Here is a 16622-nt window from a genome sequence, read left to right as displayed (position 1 = left end):
ATTTTTAACACTACTTTTTTGTTGATATCTTAATATAAATTGTATCTCACAGAGTGAACACTATGCAACATCAGTCCTTCTTTGCTTAGCTTACTTATGAGTGTTTCTAAGGTTTGTGCCACAAAACACAAAATTTGTGATCACAATTCATGATACAGCTGAAAATGGTAATTCTGAAAGATGTAAAATAATATTTTTTTTTAAAGTTTGGGATGTTGACAACATTGAATGAATTCATCACATCCAGCCCAAAACCTAAGCAGTCTGGATACAAAGTTTATCATCAGTCCAGCACATGACTGATATTTACTGATGGTGTATTAATACTTTTGTGCCTACAGCCACCTGAGTAGCCATTTTCCTCTCCAACTATCTCTCTTCTTCATGAACACATCCATGTCTGCATCTTTGCCTTGATCTCACCTCAGAAGTCAGCTTTCCAGAGATTCAGTAAAGTTAAGCAATACTGAACTAGCAAGACTAGGTTTTTTCTACTATTATTTGACCTTTAAAGAAAAAGCCCATTAAGAACATGGGGGAAAAAACACAGTCTGCATGTACTAATATTTTGGAAATAACATAATGAATTTAATCTACTCTTTGCATCACATAAAACAGTAGCAAATATACAATCCATCCTGCAGCTCTATCACAAGTGTGCTCAATTAAGACTGCTGCATTTCAACTATTTAGTTCCTTTTTAATCCTAATTTTAACCCAGTACCTTTCTGTCATTTAAGGATGGCCTTCTACTATTTTTAGAGATCGGGGGCAGATTTGTAAATGCATCCAGACGCACGCGTAGTACCGTTTAACAGCTTCCAAGGCATTTATATTGTGTAAGGGGAGCAAAGAATGGTATTTTCTCATGACATTACCTGTGTTCAAGTAACAAGGAAAGGGGTGCCGAGCTATCACTGGTGACAGGGCAAATCCCAAGCAACTTTGAGACTGGCTGTAGAATGGAGATTCCCAAAGCCCAAGCGTGCATGGCCCAGCAGCGCTCTAGTTCATCACAACCACCGGTATTACCAGCCCAGGTACTACGCTCGGGAACCCTCCTAAGGCATATTAATATACAGAAGTGTTTCTGATTGGCAAAGAGATACACTACTATCTCTTACAGTTACAAAAGAATTACAGATATTCAATTGTCTTTAAATGCTCGCATTTGTTTGACATATTCACAGACAGCAGAATTATCAGTGGTTCACATTTGCAAAGTACCCTGCCCTTTCTTCACACCTCTTAATTGGGGAAACTAAGGCAGAGAAGCTAAGTCTTGGGAATCCAGTTGCAGTTCTTTACCACACCAGGAATGCAAAGGGTGGGGTGGGGGAAAAAAGCATAAGTAAAATTATATTCTTTATTCATTCCATTTTAGCTGTGAATATTCCTATTATACAAATACAGTATAAATTCCAAAAATCACAATATATTACAAAATAAAAAAGTACAAACTGCATTACTTAATAAATATCTCTAACAAGTTAATCGAAGTAGAAGAGACAGAATTCAGATTGGAAACATTTAAATGTTTGACCCAGCAAACCATACAAATCTCAATTTAAATACTTTTTTCTTTTAAACCATAATGTAGAATACCATTCCTGATTTCTTGATTAGAAAATAATGTCAAGTGAATAAAGTCTTGTGATCAGATAATGATTTGTTGGTGCAACACCAGTGCCAAAAAAGAAGCAGGGCTTATACAAAAGACACCATAACCCAGAAACAAGAACACAAACACCGAGGTGCAGCCAAGGCAATTATTGCCAAAGCAGGAGACTATTATCTAGTCACAACATTCTATTGCAAGTTAATGTTCTGTTATTACAGATAAATAATATAAATGGAGCAGAGGGTGAGCCAACCAGGCAACAAGAGGCCAGTTTACTCAAAACAGTAATTAAATACAGAAGAGTCAATTGCTCCCTGTACTGTTCATGTGTAGCTGCATTCCAACTGGCTCAAAGGACCTGTTCTGTGCTCCAGGCAGAGAAAGCAAATGTTTTGAAAAGCAGTCTGTTCATACTTTGCTGCACTTTTACAAAAAACATTGTTTTAGATTTGCAAGAAAATACCCACGATGCTTTCATCAATTAGGGAGGGTTAGTTTGACATCAACTTCATTTGGTAAAAATATAAGGTTTATGGGTAAAAAACACAGCAAAAAAATAGCTGTTACATCATAAGCCTTATTTACAAAAACTGTTTACAAACTTTTTTTGGCTGTACAGCTGAAAGCCAGATACTAATGTAAGATGTAGAAGATGGAGGTAACAGTTTAAAAATATTGTGCAAAAAATACATTCTTATAGAAAATAGACAGCGGGGAGGGGAGACACAAACATACACGGAGAATCTGCTTGCAAATAATCCGAGGCTAAGTTTTTACAACAGAATACTACAAACACGTTTGGATTTATCCCCCACAATCTACAGTCCATCTTAGTCTGGGGTGCTGCTGCTTCATTAAGGATTAAGGCATCACCATCACAGCCAGCACACCTTCTGTCTGTCCCGGTCCCTGCAGCAAAGCTCCCAGCCTGCAGCCCAGGTGGTCTCAAGAGCAGGCATTCTGCTCAATGTACATCTTGGACAAGGACACCGCCATGGACTTGGCCAGCTCCTCATCCCGTCTGCGCTGTACCTGAGTCTGTCTGCACCACGCCTCGTACTCTGGGTTGGGGCACACGCGGTCCAGCACAGCATCGTAGTGCCCATTGCTAAGCCAGCTCAGCCAGATACTGGGCCGTGTCGGGTCCTCAGGCCCCAGGTAGTGAACCATGGTGGAAACGGTGGGGCTCTCGGGCCGACCGCCCGTGGTGAGGTGGATGTTCACATTCAGCATCTGGCCCATGGCCAGCAGCTCCGGGTAGCCAGCCCAGGCCCCGTCCTGGGCGGCACCGATGAGGAACTCTCCCACGTCGCCCTCGATGATAGGGTTGAAGTGGTCCAGGTGGTCAGCGATGTAGTGCACGGTCTGCTCACGGAGCTCGCTGTGCAGCCGCTGGTCCCCGTACACGGCCTTGCAGACAGCACGGTAGAGGCAGTTCCCGTCGGGGATGATGTGGAAGCGGAACCGGCCCTTCTGCCGCAGGTACTTGTCCTGCTTCTCCACCTCGGCCAGGTACAGCGCCAGCTTCTCGCTGCGCTCCGGCCTGCCGCCTGGCCCCCTGCGCGCATCGGGGCCCTCCTCCTCCTCCTCCCCGGGCGAGGGGCCGGCGGCGGGCTGCGCCTGGCTGCCGCTCCTCTCCGCGGGGCGATAGCCGGGGACCAGCCCGGGCTGGGCGCCGGCGGCCGCCGCCTGCAGCGCCTGGCAGTGCTCGCTGAGGCGCAGGCTGCGGTTGCTGGGCTCCTCGGCGGGCGGCGGCAGGGCGGCGGCCTCGCCGTCCCCCCCGGCCTGCCGCATGCTCTCCAGGATGCCCTCCAGCCAGGCGCGGCTGCGCGGCGAGGCCGGCACCAGCTCGCCGGGGGCCTCGGCTCGCTGCACGATGCGGATGGGAACGATCCGTTCCAGCGGCCGGCGGCGGCTGACGGTGACCTGCGCGCACGGGCTGTACTGCGGGACAGCCGCCGGCCGGCTGCCGGGGCCCGCCGCGGGGCCGCTCGGCATCACCTCCAGGCAGGAGGAGAAGGCGGGCATGGCGGCGCTGCTGCTGCTGCTTCCCCCCACGGGAATAAAGCCGTCCTTGGCGGAGCTCTCGGCGGCCGGGCTTGGGCCCGCGGCGTCGGCGGCGCTCGGTGCCTCCGGGGAGGAGGGTCCTGGCGACAGGGAGACCTTGAAGACACCGGCGGAGCTCGGCGGGGCCGCGGCTGATGCGGCGGTGGCCGTCCCGCCCGCCGGATAGTGGGTGATCACGGAGCTGTAGAGCTGCATCCTCGGCTCCCCGCGGGCGGCGCTTTATAGGCGGCGCCGTCGAAGCCGGGGCGGGGAGCGGCGGCGGGGGCCGCGCTGGGGCTGCCGGGGAGGATGAGCCGCCCGGGTAAAAATAAACAAGGGCATCACCCCCCCGCCGCCGCCCCGCCCCTGCGCACCCCGCTGCCGGCTGGGCCCCGCGGCGGCGGCAATTCCGACTGCGCCACCAGCGCCGCGCGGCCACGGCCCGGCCCCTCCGCGGGTGCGCGCGGCCGCAGCGCTCGGGCCCTTCTGGAAGCTGCTGGAGGCCGGGCCGGGGGGCGGGGCCGCGCCCGTGTTTACCTCAGGGCCAAGGCACGTTGGAATGCGCGGGGGGCGGGGCCGGGGTGTGTGACCTCACCGCGTGTCGCCCCGCCTCCCCCGCGGAAGGGGACGTGGGGCGGGGCCGCAGCTGGGGCGGGGCGCGACGTTCGCTCCTCAGCGGCGCTGGGCCTGGGGGAGGGGGTGGTGTCGGCTCCCGTGTCCCCGGCGGGGGGGGAGGTCCGACCCTGGGGGAGTCTGCTCCCGGGGATCCCCTCCCGTGTCCTCTAGGGCGTCTGGGCCTGTAGGGTTCCCCTTCCCTGTCCCCCGGGGAGGGGTGAGCGGTGTGTGGTGGATCTGGCCTGGCCTGCCTGGGCTGGGCTCTCGCGTGCGGGCCCGGCTTCCCTGCTCTGCTTCAGCCCCGCCGCCTGGGAGCCGGTGCCGGGTAAGCCGGGCTCCGTAGCCGAGGCTGTGGCGGGGTCGTTGGCGCCGGCCGCTGTCGGAGGGAGGCGCGGGAAGGCTGACGGAAACGGGTGCCCGGGTCTGAGGGGTGATTCGCGGGGAGATGCCTGCTCTCCCGTGTCGGGCTGTCGGCACGGAGCTTGTGCTGCGCTGGGCTGGGTGCTAACTATGAAATCGTTTGATAACGGGAAGTGTTGGGGAAACTTCAAAGAGGCGAACACTGCGTTGGGTGTTCTCGGGGGCCAACCGGGAAAATGCCACAGAAGGTAGCGAAAGCAATGTCTCATGAAACAATTTGTCAGCCAAGCAGTTTGATTTTTAGACTTGATCATCAAGTATAAATTATTGGAGATGTTCTACCTACAATGAGCTGATGCTGTATCCATGTTATTGTTGAAGGAATTATGCTTCTGCCCACGTATAATCGGTGTCACGATTCATAATTTGTAGCTGTGGTAGGAATAATATTCATTCATTAGTTTTCTGACAGTCACTGGCTCAAGCTGCTGTTTGTCCACCTGCAGTCCTACTTAGGAAAATGTAATGTATGCATACGTAAAAAGTATGATATAAATCATCACATAATAACAGGAGAGACCAGATTTAAAATACAGGTCTCGGAAAGATCACTGATAATTGGTTTATTCATGCTGGTAGTGTCTTAAAATTAAGCCAAGTCTTTTAGCCTTAGCTGTGGTATAAATAAAGTCATATCTAACCCTTTGTCTATGAACGATGACGTTATCTGTACACAATGGATTTGATTATGTTCTGACAGGCATGCTGACCAAGAAACACCCATTTACACTATGATGAAATGTTAACACATTTATTTATTCCTACCAAAATGGGGGAAAAAAGATATTGATATATGTGATTCAAAGTGATACTTAAAGTATTTTCTGGATTACATCCCACGGTCTCAAATATCTTTGGAAAAGTCTTAGTAATCCAAGCAGATCGCAGAACTTTAAAAAACAACCAAACAAAAAAATAACCCTCTATTTGGATATTCTGAAAAATTTCTTTTCCTTGTTCTATTTATGCTAATTAAAAAGACATAACTAAGAGGATCGCATGCAACAGACTACAACATCAAAAATAATTGTTTCTTTGGAGCCTTAGTTGTCTTTTGGATCCATGTCCAGGGAACTATTTCCTATCTTCAATCTCTGCAGCTGATTCCAAGGCTACCAGCAACACAATATGGAATTTCATTCTCTTTACACAGAAAATGTGTTCTAATCTCCTTGGCTACCTTGCATGTTGAAGGAAAAATGCTGAAATCCTTGGTGATAAAAACTGTGGATATTTAAGGGAACAGTTTTCACCTTATTTTTTTGTTTTGGATAAAATATGACAGCTAATTTAATGCATTACTGAGAACCTCATAATGAAAATTCACAGAATTAATATATTTCCAAAATTATTGCCTCCAAAGTTGAAATGCAAGAGGTATATCAGACATGAATTGAAGCCCAAATCTCCTGACTTACCTGCTAGAGCCAGAAAGTTGATATCTTTAGAACAAATGGTGATGGGTATTAGCCAGGAGCATTTCTGGCAGCCTGTTACAGGAGGATAAGGTATTACAACTGCTCTGAAATTACAGTGACTCTTGTATTTCAGAATGTTCAGAACTTTGTTTTAAATATAGCTTGTGAGATCAGTCAGCAAGTCTTTATTTCTGGACTAATCATTGCTTAGCGAGGAATCTATATTGATCAAATAGTGGTAAACTGAAATCTTCCCTCCTTGAAATGAAGGCTTGGAGCAAATAAAAGATTCCTGTTTATGTTTACTTCTTAGTCAAAACATTACAAGGTATATTTCCAAATTAAAATGTGTTCTAGTGTATTCATAGGTGATTTAATGTAAAATCACTGGAAGCTGCCCCCTCCTAGGGGGTTTTAAACATGCCAGTAGCTGTTCATTGTGGGTTTGTTCGTTGTTACTGTAATAAAGATGTACATTACTTCATGCTAACCAGCCCTTCTGCCTGCTTTTTTTAGTTTAAAAAAAGGTATCTCTGTGGCTTTGCTTAATGAATTGCTCTGTCTGCCAGTAAATGCCAGAGCTGACTACAGGATGGTAGGTTTAAAGTCTTAAATAGTCTGGTCACAGAGAGAAAGAGGCAGCTCTTTCTCTTGGAGAATAGTAAATGGATCCAGCAGAATAAGAGCACTTCTGTCATGAGTGCTGCATTTCGAATACTCAGTACTGCAATTTTCTTTCTTCTAGGATATTACAGAAACTCACACTAATGACTGTGCTGCCTCTCCAGAACCATAGGTTATTTGGAACAGTGGTACATTAACGGATGGGCAGCTGTTTAATTCTGCTTGGTAGTTACAATGAGGTACAATGCTTGTGGTGCTTCATTTGAGGAAAGAAACAGATTCATTATATACGCCCAAATTACCATTGTGTTAGTATTCTGATGCTCTACTATAGCATATTCTGGACAAAAAAACTTGTTTATCTCTGAAAAAAAAATCCAAGGAATATCCTGAAATACACGCTAAATATGCCAGCAGGTTTTGGTAATGGTAGCAGACAGATTGTTCTTTTATTCTCTTTTCATTTATAAACAATGTCTTTCCTATATTTTCAGTTAAAATGCACATAGAAAGCTTGCTAACAAGGTTAAAATACAATCAAAATCTGTTACTAGGTAACTGAGAGACAGAACAAACATTTATGCCACCGTCTTAGTGTTAATAGGATGCTACTACTAACATTTATTACCTCCCATGTGAAGTAAATGGAAAGAGAACCTCACCTTGGTGTGTTTTACCTATGTTGTTATTAAATACTGACAGTGTAACATAACCAACATTTTCCATAACTGAGCACCCAGAGTTAAGTCACACGTACTTGGCCTGGGGGGATGCAGTCTCTCTGGATGATCACTGACAAAAATCCCACTGAACCACTGCAGCACAAGCATTTCATGGCTAGTTTTCAGCTTTCATACTAGCAGTTACCAGAAATCAGCACTTACCTAAAAGGTCATGTTCTTAGTTGTCTGACATCTGATTTTAACAATAATGCCATAAACCATGGATTGTTCCAGAGAGGAATGTTCAAGTGCTATGAATACAATTCTTGTGAAAAAGAAATTTCAAGGAAGAATTTGAATGTCGTCAGTGCAAGGGTGTCTACAAAAGCCAGGGGCAGTTGTGCCTTTAGTGCCTTTCGCTACCAGAAGGTGGGTTTTCGCTGTTGCTCTGAGCTGCATATAGAGCTGCTGTCGATTTCAAGGAAAAACTAAACTTTGCTTTGGTGCGGCCTGCATACAACACAACACACTGATTGATTGCTTCCAGAATATTCCTGCATTTGCCACTTCTGTCACTTTTGCCTGCGTGTTGTGGCCTCACAGGCACTAGAGGGGGCTGGAAAGCAAGGAGAACACAGTATGGAGATGCCTTTCACCGTCTTCCGTAAAGTAATGTTCCTGGGCTTCTGGTTCACTCATTATAGGGTAATGTACAGTCCTTTGCTAATACAAAATAGATCTTGAAACAGTCTCTGTAGTAATAAAGCGTAAACATCTCCTGTGGTTAAAGTTTCTCCTGACGTGACTGTTATCACTGGTTATGCTGCACATTCCAGGAATTGTTCAGATTGTTTAGAAGGCAAACCATGATCACAAAAACAGCTGTGGAACAACAGTGGTATTCACTGACGTAAAACTAGATGCCTGAGAGTGGAACTACTTTTAACTTTAATGTGTAGTAGATACATGATTGACATAGACGGAACAAATTAATTACATCACCAGGAACATTTGTTAGTGAAGAAGGGAGAAGTTAGCTTAAATGGTGTATTGAATGACACCGAATAAGCATTTCCACTGCTTTTTTTTTTTTATGCCAACATAACAGCCCTTCAACCTAAGCTATTTCTGGCTGAAGTATGTAATGAATTAATAGCTCTTTGTACATAATTGGAAAATGGAATGTTTACTTTTTATTAATAATTTGAAGTGGTATATCAAGGACAAAATTTAAAAATTAATAGAAAATAGAAATATATATATCAAGGCTCTTCCAATATAGGGAAGAAATACATATAAGCTGGAACTAGAAGGAACTTCCTGAATCATCAGGTTTATCCTCTGTTGCCTGCAGGTGATCATATCATACCATTCCTTTCATAAAATTACCAAGTTACAGGTAACTTATTTGGGGTATAGTTAATGAACCTGTACAGATGTCACAAGCCAACAGCACTGCTGAAAGAACCAGTTCTGCTCTTTCCCACTCCCAGTCTCTTTTTGCTTCTCCTGATGCCAACTGCTTTGTGATGACTTAAGTGTAGGTATTAACTAGACTACCTACTTCGTCCAACCCTAAATGTACCACCAACATAAAAAGGAGAAAAAGTGTATCCACACTGACTTCTGAGGTGTGAATACACTGCATAAAACCAGGGCTGTGTCTTGGAGAGCTTTGCCTCACAATTTGTTGTTCAACTTCTGCTATACTGTCATGTTAAGATCTTATTAAAATCTTACTCACTGTATGGGTGCCCTAGTCATTAGAGATGGAACCCAGAGTATGACATCATGTGGCAAGAGTTTGTGGAAAAAGGGCTGTTGGTGATAAATATAGATATTTGCTCATATCTCAAGGTCTCAGGTGGTATCCCACTTGGTAAGTGAGCCTCTATATGCGAGCGATGACGCAGGTCAAGTCTCTCATTTCTACTCAGAAGTGTAGATGGCATTTGTGGGGGTCATTTTGCATAGAGCTTTGAGATGCTACCAGAAAAAAAGGGATCTACAATGCTGTTTCCTCTGAAAAAAAAGAAACCACTAGTTGTAATAATGTGATGTAAACAAGCTTTATAATGTATTTGACATTTAGAAAGGGTTATCATCTCTATTTTAATAAACCTTACAAGATATAAAAGTGTTTGCACTGTCTATAGTTTGTTATCAGTTATAGGAAATTAAATAGTCACCTTCTCTTCCTTTCATGTTAGTTAATGGCAAATTTAGGGTTGAGGAAAGTGGGTATTTTGGCTAATACCAAGAGCAGAGCAGAGTTCTGACAAGGACAGAGCTTGAAGGAAGTAGGGGAAGTGGGCAATACAAAAATACCAGAAGCAGGAAATTGCCACTCACAATTACAGGAAATATTATTAATAGATTAATCTTGATAAAAACTGTAGCATGAAATAACTGTGGTAGAAAAGAAGGTGCAATACTGCCTACTCTTGAAGAGAAAACATACTCCGAGGAGGTAGCAAGTAGCCAGCACTTCCATGTGTGGCCTTGCAACGGAAAGGCTTTGGAAACAGACTGATTGAATGGGAAGTGTCATCCCCTCTATCCTCCGCAACCTTGCAACGCACACCTTTCCCCACCTTTCTGCCATCAGCAAGCAGCAAAAGGAGGAATCACCACTTCACACAGAGAGGCGAGTGTCACAGAAAACCACACTTCCCGTTCATGTTTTGAGAGTCATGGAATAGCATGTAATTACATTAACCAGCTTTGTTGTTCCACTGCCGAGTCCTTCCTGTGGGAAAGGGCTGTGGTTACGTGCTACATAACCAGCTCAGCAAGTCTTGTCCCAGCCCTGATGAAACGTAGGGAGAGAACTTACTTCATCACAATTAAAAACCTGCTCTGTTTCCATCCGTATAGCACAGAGCTAACTGTTACGGCAAGGTTGGATCACAGCTATTTAACTCCACTGTCTAACGAGAAAAAATAACACAGGTAGAGCCATTAAAGAGGAGGGATGACAGCAATTCATCCTGACTGATGTCCTCCTACTCTGTGTAAATAATTAAACCTTTCCTAACCTAGTTTTCCATACCTAAATGTACAATATGGAATTATTTTTCAGATTTGACATTTTCAAAGTTCTAATATAGCAAGAGATAATTTAGAAGAGCATTTATAACAATAAGCACAAACCTGAAGTAATTTTCACTGGAAGAAGTCAGGAACAGCTACACTCCAGTTAGTGGATTTATACCAGTAACTCCAATCAGAACGGAATTCTAACTCGATTTGGTTAGCCTGAAATACGAAGTAGTGTTCCTGATGCTTTGAGTGAGTAGCTACAGACATTTTAAAATAGTATTGTAGCAATTTCAGAGTTTCAGTACTTATTCAAGTGTAATTGAGACATTAAAATTGTTATAAAGAAGCACTAGTTGTAAGAGTTACATTATCCACACACGCAAATATAAACATTCTTCAAGTTGTGATTTACATGCCAGCACGATTTTATGAAAATTAATCGTTAGCAATTAGCAATTCGGAGAAAGAATCCCAAATATAATCAGGTTACTATATCAGACCTGGGCCCCCTCAACTGAACAGAGGTTTTTGTGGATGTCTGTCTGAATTTGATATAAAGTTACTACAGGAAATTTAGTATATCTAATCTTGCTGTATCTAAATAAAGTTTCCAATACTGCATAGTAGGAGGCATTACCAAACCAATGAAGATGGGATTAGAACAAGAAATAAAAGGTGGCGATGGGCCTGGCTAGGGGAGAGACAACTGAAGATAATTCAAAGGAGCTGTTACACTGAAAGAAACTTGCCAGTGGAGTTCTTCAAAGATCTGTCTTGGAACTGGCTTTAATATTTTCATTAATTACACTGGCACTTAGTGTGCTATTAACTTTGACTAATGACTCAGAGCTGAGCAGCATTTTTACAATAAAGATTTTTGAAACATCATATGGGAAACTTTTGCAGACTATAGAGATGTAATTGCTTATGTGATTAAATGAAATTCAACAGTGCAAATGAAAGATCATCCGCCTGGTGGCAGGTCAGTATTTCTGTTACTAGCAGAATCTCATCTGTGGGAAACCACCAGGACAGGAGAAAGCCCCACACATGCTTTTCAACTGCAGAACCACTGTAGTTTCTGATGTGATGTAGCTTTCAAAAGGACAAACAGGATCCTGGAACACAGCAGGTGAGAACATATCCGAAATAAGTATTTCCTGTAGAAAGGACTTGTGAGACTTCCTCTGGAACACCGTACACATTTCTGGTCAACACAGCTTAAGGAGGTTGAATTTTGACTGGAATGTGAGCACAGAGGAATTAAAATGATCAGGGCACTGGCGACTGTCTAACGAGAGGAGACTAACTGTTCTTGGCTTGCGTTATCTAATGAAAGTTGAGAAGGGATCTCTATAAATAAATCACAGATTAAATACTAGAAAGTGAGAAGAGCTCGTTAAGTTAAAGGACAGTGTTGGCCAAAAAAGAAGTGGATACAAACTGGCAATGAATAAATTTAGTCTTGACTCACAGCCTTGGCTTTCAGATATGACATAATTGCAAATAATTTTACGAAAGGATTCTGGTAACAAAATACTCGTAGTAGCATGGTGAAATAAGGATGGCCTATGAATGTGAAGACCATTATGGTTTAATGATACCAGTAGAGCAATAGCTTGGTAAAAATTTTGATCTTAATGTGCCATCAAATCTCTCCCACTTCTTTGTCCCATTTATCTCTGTTTCCTGGGGGTTTATGATCTGTCATTCTCTCCCACCTACAAATGCAGCTCTCTTCCTAAAATGCTGCACTTTTTTCTTCCAAATTGTCCAAGGAATTAGTACAATTCATTTAAACAAAGAGCAACTCTCTCTTATGAAGTTTGCCCTGCTTTATCAGATTTGCAGAAGGATCGATATGCCTGAAGATCCGTTCACTTTTTCCAACAAAGCCAGTGAGAATAAAATAGATATATTGTATTTCTCTCAGGTCAACAAACATGGCTCAGATAATGAGGAAAAATAGGAAATGTGTATGGTTTTAATCGTCATACTTGTATTGTGACCCACTCTAACTTAGAAAATTGTTTCTCCGAAATACAGGACTAAGAGATTTTAGGTTGCAAGAAAAACTCTCTCAAGAACTGTTAGCACATGAACATGGTTACCTTGGAGACTCAGAAATTAATGAGCCGACATTAACTCTTGATGACTTCAGTCAAAGGAGACTGAATGTGTAAAATGTTCACAATTAGAATCTGAAGCAAAAACCTGAGGTAGCTGGAAGGGGAGAGGAGCTTTATTGTGCATTGCCAGTTCCATCCCATCACTGAAATGGAACATTTCCAGGCCAAAGAGAGGAACAGGCACATCACAAAAGCCACAGCTTTGTTGTTCCAACTGCGGCACCATAATGGACCTTAAATACTGTGCTTTAGTTAAGCAATAAAAGGGTACCTTGTTTTAAAAAGATGTTATGTGCAACTGTAACCATCAGTTCCTTAGAGGTCAAGTTCATCCAAGCTGAGTGGAAAGCCATGGCGAGAAGGAGCGGTGCTGATGCAGCAGCCCAGTCTCTCACTTGTGGTGCCACAGCGTTCCCTGCACAGAGAGGAGCCCCGGCCAGTGAAACAGCAATGCTCCTGGAGAGACGGGACGCAAATCAGAGGCAAGTAGATCACAACTAAACTCATTTTGCAAAGTTAAAACCAGTATTTCATTATGCTATAAACAGTATTCTTTAAGATTTGGCAGCAGTACCATTCCAAGGGCATTTTCAACAGTTTCTAACCGGGTTAAAATATCATAAAATCGTTTTCAGGGAATTTGGGGAATGAAGACTATAACCAAATAACTTTTGATTATTATCTCAAAAGAATCAATAGGTGGCCTTGCCCAGGCTAGACAGCAAAGACATTTCTAAATAAACAAGATTATTATGACTGCAGTAGGTAATTAGGGTGTGAAGCATCGAGCTACTTAACATAAAGATGGTAGTTAGAATAGTTAAGACCAGACTGTAATAAAAAATAAGCAAACAACCAACACAGGATGAAATATATCATAAACAAAGTGCTGAGTTTTTCAGTGGTTTTCAGTGTTCATAAATAAATGTGAATCTTCTGATCAGATCCTCTAATGGATGCAACTTGCTCCTTTCATTTGCGTCGAAGCAATATGTGGGATTAAGAAAACGAGTTTTCTTAACCTGTAATCTGATTCCTACACATCATAAAAACTTGGATGTAATTTTTTGGCAGTTTTTGACACGTCATGCTACAACCTATGTTAATAAACTTTTTCTCTGTTTCCAATGGCAAATTAGACTTTTTCCCAAACCAAAATGCACTCTTCTCTACATTATTATTGTTGGAAGGTGACCTAAAAGGAAGACAGGATTTACAAATGACCTTTTTAAGCCAAGTAACAATTTCTGCCTTTCACTCAATTACCTTTATCATTTTTCCAACTGCAAAAAGTCTGAGAAGAATACCTGAGTTACAACTATCAGTTTAAACTCAGTACATGTGACTTAATAATGAAATCTTTTTTATATTCAAGTAACATTTGTGAATGTATTGATGACTTATGTCCTGTAGTATATCTAAGTTCTTAAATTTCTTACCAATTGTATTTCACTAATATAAAGAGATCACTGTTTTATCCCTTTTTCAGCTTCAGCTCAAGGAAGAGAACAAATCTAGTATTTAATTTTATCTTGGCTGTCTGTATCGCTTTCCATATTTCTTCTGTGGATGAAATGAGGTAACGCCCAGAGCTTGCAGAAAAGGTGCCATTAATAAAATTATTTTCATTCTTGAAAATAAAGGCACAGTTGTAGCGATTTTTAGTGTAAATGCTAATAACTATTGAGGTCAAAGAGCACTACAGATCAAATAGTGTATTCAAACACAGATTAATAACTTCAGAGTTTTTCTAGCTAGCCTATATTCTCTGCTGGACTTCTATCAAGGGAGTTATTAGCAAATTATGCATAGCTTTTGGTCATCACACTATTTTCTCCTAACCACATGCAAAACTAGAATGTCAAAGCATAAGTTTGTTATTGAATGAAAGCGAACAGGCCACTCATAATAGGTTATACTCATGTTTGACATCACTTTCTTCTAGCCTGCAGTCCTAAAGTGCCTGAGAATTTTTCTTCTTTTACTTCCAGCACTATTCTAAGCTGCTACTCCATATTCTCTTCTCATTCTTACGTAGCTTAAAAAGCCCCCCTGAACTTCTCACCTCCAACAGACTGGAGGAGAGGTGGATGAAGCTCCGGATGGTCAATGCGTGGTGAGAATCATTGCGTTTGGGTGTTGCATTATACGCAGCATTCTCTGAAACATGCCATGACACGGGGAAAACGTTTCTTGACTCAACAATAACTTACCTGGAGTGCATGAACTCTCCTCAGATAGTTAGTCTTCAGTGAGGACCTAACCATTTACATTTTCAACTTAACAGCATTTTTTGCTTAACCAGGAAGTCTCAAGTTAGCCAGATGCTCCTAACGGTAAGGATGTTGGCTGAAGGTGGGGAAGAGGTGACTGAAGTAGGTAAATGAGAAAAATATCTAGAAGGGAGTGAGATTATTTGTGGAGGTTTTCGAGGGTGAACCGGCCATCGCGGTTTGCCCGAGGCGGGCGGGCGGCCCGCTCAGCAACTGCTGAGGACAGCAGCATCGATGTGGGCCGTGGCGGGGCGAGGGCCGGTGGCGGGGCTGGCGGTGCGCCCGTCCAGCGGGCAGGCAGGGGCCGGCGGGATGAGGCGATGCCTCAGCGAGAGGACGGCGCGGCCGGGGAAGCCGCAGAGCCACCGACGGACCCAACCCCAACTGCGGCGCCAAACTCAGCGTCATACACCACGTCCTGCCGCCCGCGGAAGTGACGCATCTTCACTGCCCCGACCGGCGCTGCGTACAGGGCTGTGGGCGGGGCCGGTTGCCATGGTTCCGCGGACCGCGTCCCGCAGCGGCCGCGGCGGAGGGCGGGCCCGGCCCGCCATGAGCGCCCCGCCGGCGGGGGCTGCCGGCTCGCGGCCCTGGGGCCCCCGCCTGGCCCCGCAGACGCTGGAGCTGCTGGCGCTGCCTGGAGGAGCCGGAGCCCGGGCGCTGGTGAGGGGCGGGGCCCGGGGCCTGACCACGCCTCCCGCTGCGCCCAACGCAGCCCACGGCGGCGGCGGGTCTGAGGCCTGGCTTGTGTGGGTGCAGTTGCTTTCTGTGGAGATCCCGCCTGTCTTTACGGCTGCAGGGACTGAGGGCGGTTCCCGATCGGTCTGGAGTGACACCACACGTTGTTAACGGGGCTCCGTTTAATGTTGCTTTCGACCATGAAACTGGACACGTCCTAAATTTTGCTCTTGGTAATGCTCCTGGAGAGATGATACGCTGAGCTTTCACCTAAATACCTGTCTTACCCATTTAACAACGTTCCCTGTACTTTGCTGCTGTTCCAGGGACTGACAACGATAAGACTGGATCTTGTATACACTTCTCTCTTCTGTTTTGGAAGAATCTGCTTGTACTTTTGATTGAAAGTAGCCTCCTTGTGCACTAAATTAAAGTTAACATAGCCCATGGTAATTCAGACTTTTTGGCTGCACTGTGCATCTTACCAGGCAGCCTTACAGCTGGGATCGCAACTGCTTCAGTGAGGAGTTTCACATAGAATCATAGGATAGCTTGGGTTGGAAGGGAACATTAAAGATCATCTAGTCCTCATTTAGTCCAACCCCCCTGCCATGGGCAGGGACACCCTCTGCTAGCCCAGGTTGCCCAAAGCCCCATCCAACCTGGCCTTGAACACTTCCAGGGATGGGGCATCCACAACCTCTCTGGGCAACCTGTTCCAGGGCCTCACCACCCTCACAGTGAAGAATTTCTTCCTAATGTCTAATCTAAAGTTACCCTCCTTCATTTTACACCCATTACCCCTTGTCCTATCACTACACTCCCTGATAAACAGTCCCTCTCCAGTTTTCTTGTAGGCCCCCTTTAGGTACTGGAAGGCTGCTATAAAGTCTCCCTGGAGCCTTCTCTTCTCGAGGCTGAACAACCCCAACTCTCTCAGCCTGTCCTCATAGGAGAGGTGCTCCAGCCCTCTGATCAGCTTTGTGGCCCTCCTCTGGACTTGCTCCACCAGCTCCATGTCTTTCTTGTACTGGAGACCCCAGAGCTGTAGGGTCTCACAAGAGCAGAGTAGAGGGGCAGGATCACCTTCCTCG

At 44.7% G+C, this 16622-nt stretch overlaps 1 protein-coding gene and 1 long non-coding RNA gene across 3 annotated transcripts; both read right to left on the bottom strand.

Moving 5' to 3' along the window:
• Positions 1 to 1377: 1377 nt before the first annotated feature.
• On the bottom strand, positions 1378 to 4175 carry OTUD1 (OTU deubiquitinase 1). Its single transcript, XM_054817831.1, has one exon. The coding sequence runs from the start codon at positions 3881 to 3883 to the stop codon at positions 2567 to 2569; it is 1317 nt and encodes a 438-aa protein (XP_054673806.1). The 5' UTR covers positions 3884 to 4175; the 3' UTR covers positions 1378 to 2566.
• Positions 4176 to 7168: 2993 nt separating this feature from the next.
• Positions 7169 to 16449, bottom strand: LOC129203347 (uncharacterized). Of its 2 annotated transcripts, XR_008575987.1 has the most exons (3): positions 14791 to 15266; positions 12849 to 13033; positions 7169 to 11689 (listed from the first exon to the last, which is right to left on the bottom strand). It is a non-coding gene; the product is annotated as an uncharacterized LOC129203347 (long non-coding RNA). The 2 variants fall into 2 exon arrangements; XR_008575986.1 differs by having other exon boundaries at positions 7169 to 13033; positions 14791 to 16449.
• Positions 16450 to 16622: the final 173 nt, after the last annotated feature.

Source organism: Grus americana, chromosome 2 (assembly GCF_028858705.1).
Source record: "Grus americana isolate bGruAme1 chromosome 2, bGruAme1.mat, whole genome shotgun sequence".
Taxonomy (NCBI): Eukaryota; Metazoa; Chordata; class Aves; order Gruiformes; family Gruidae; genus Grus; species Grus americana.
The sequence above is the reverse complement of the archived record's forward strand: the minus strand, read 5'-3'. Positions and strand labels throughout refer to the sequence as shown.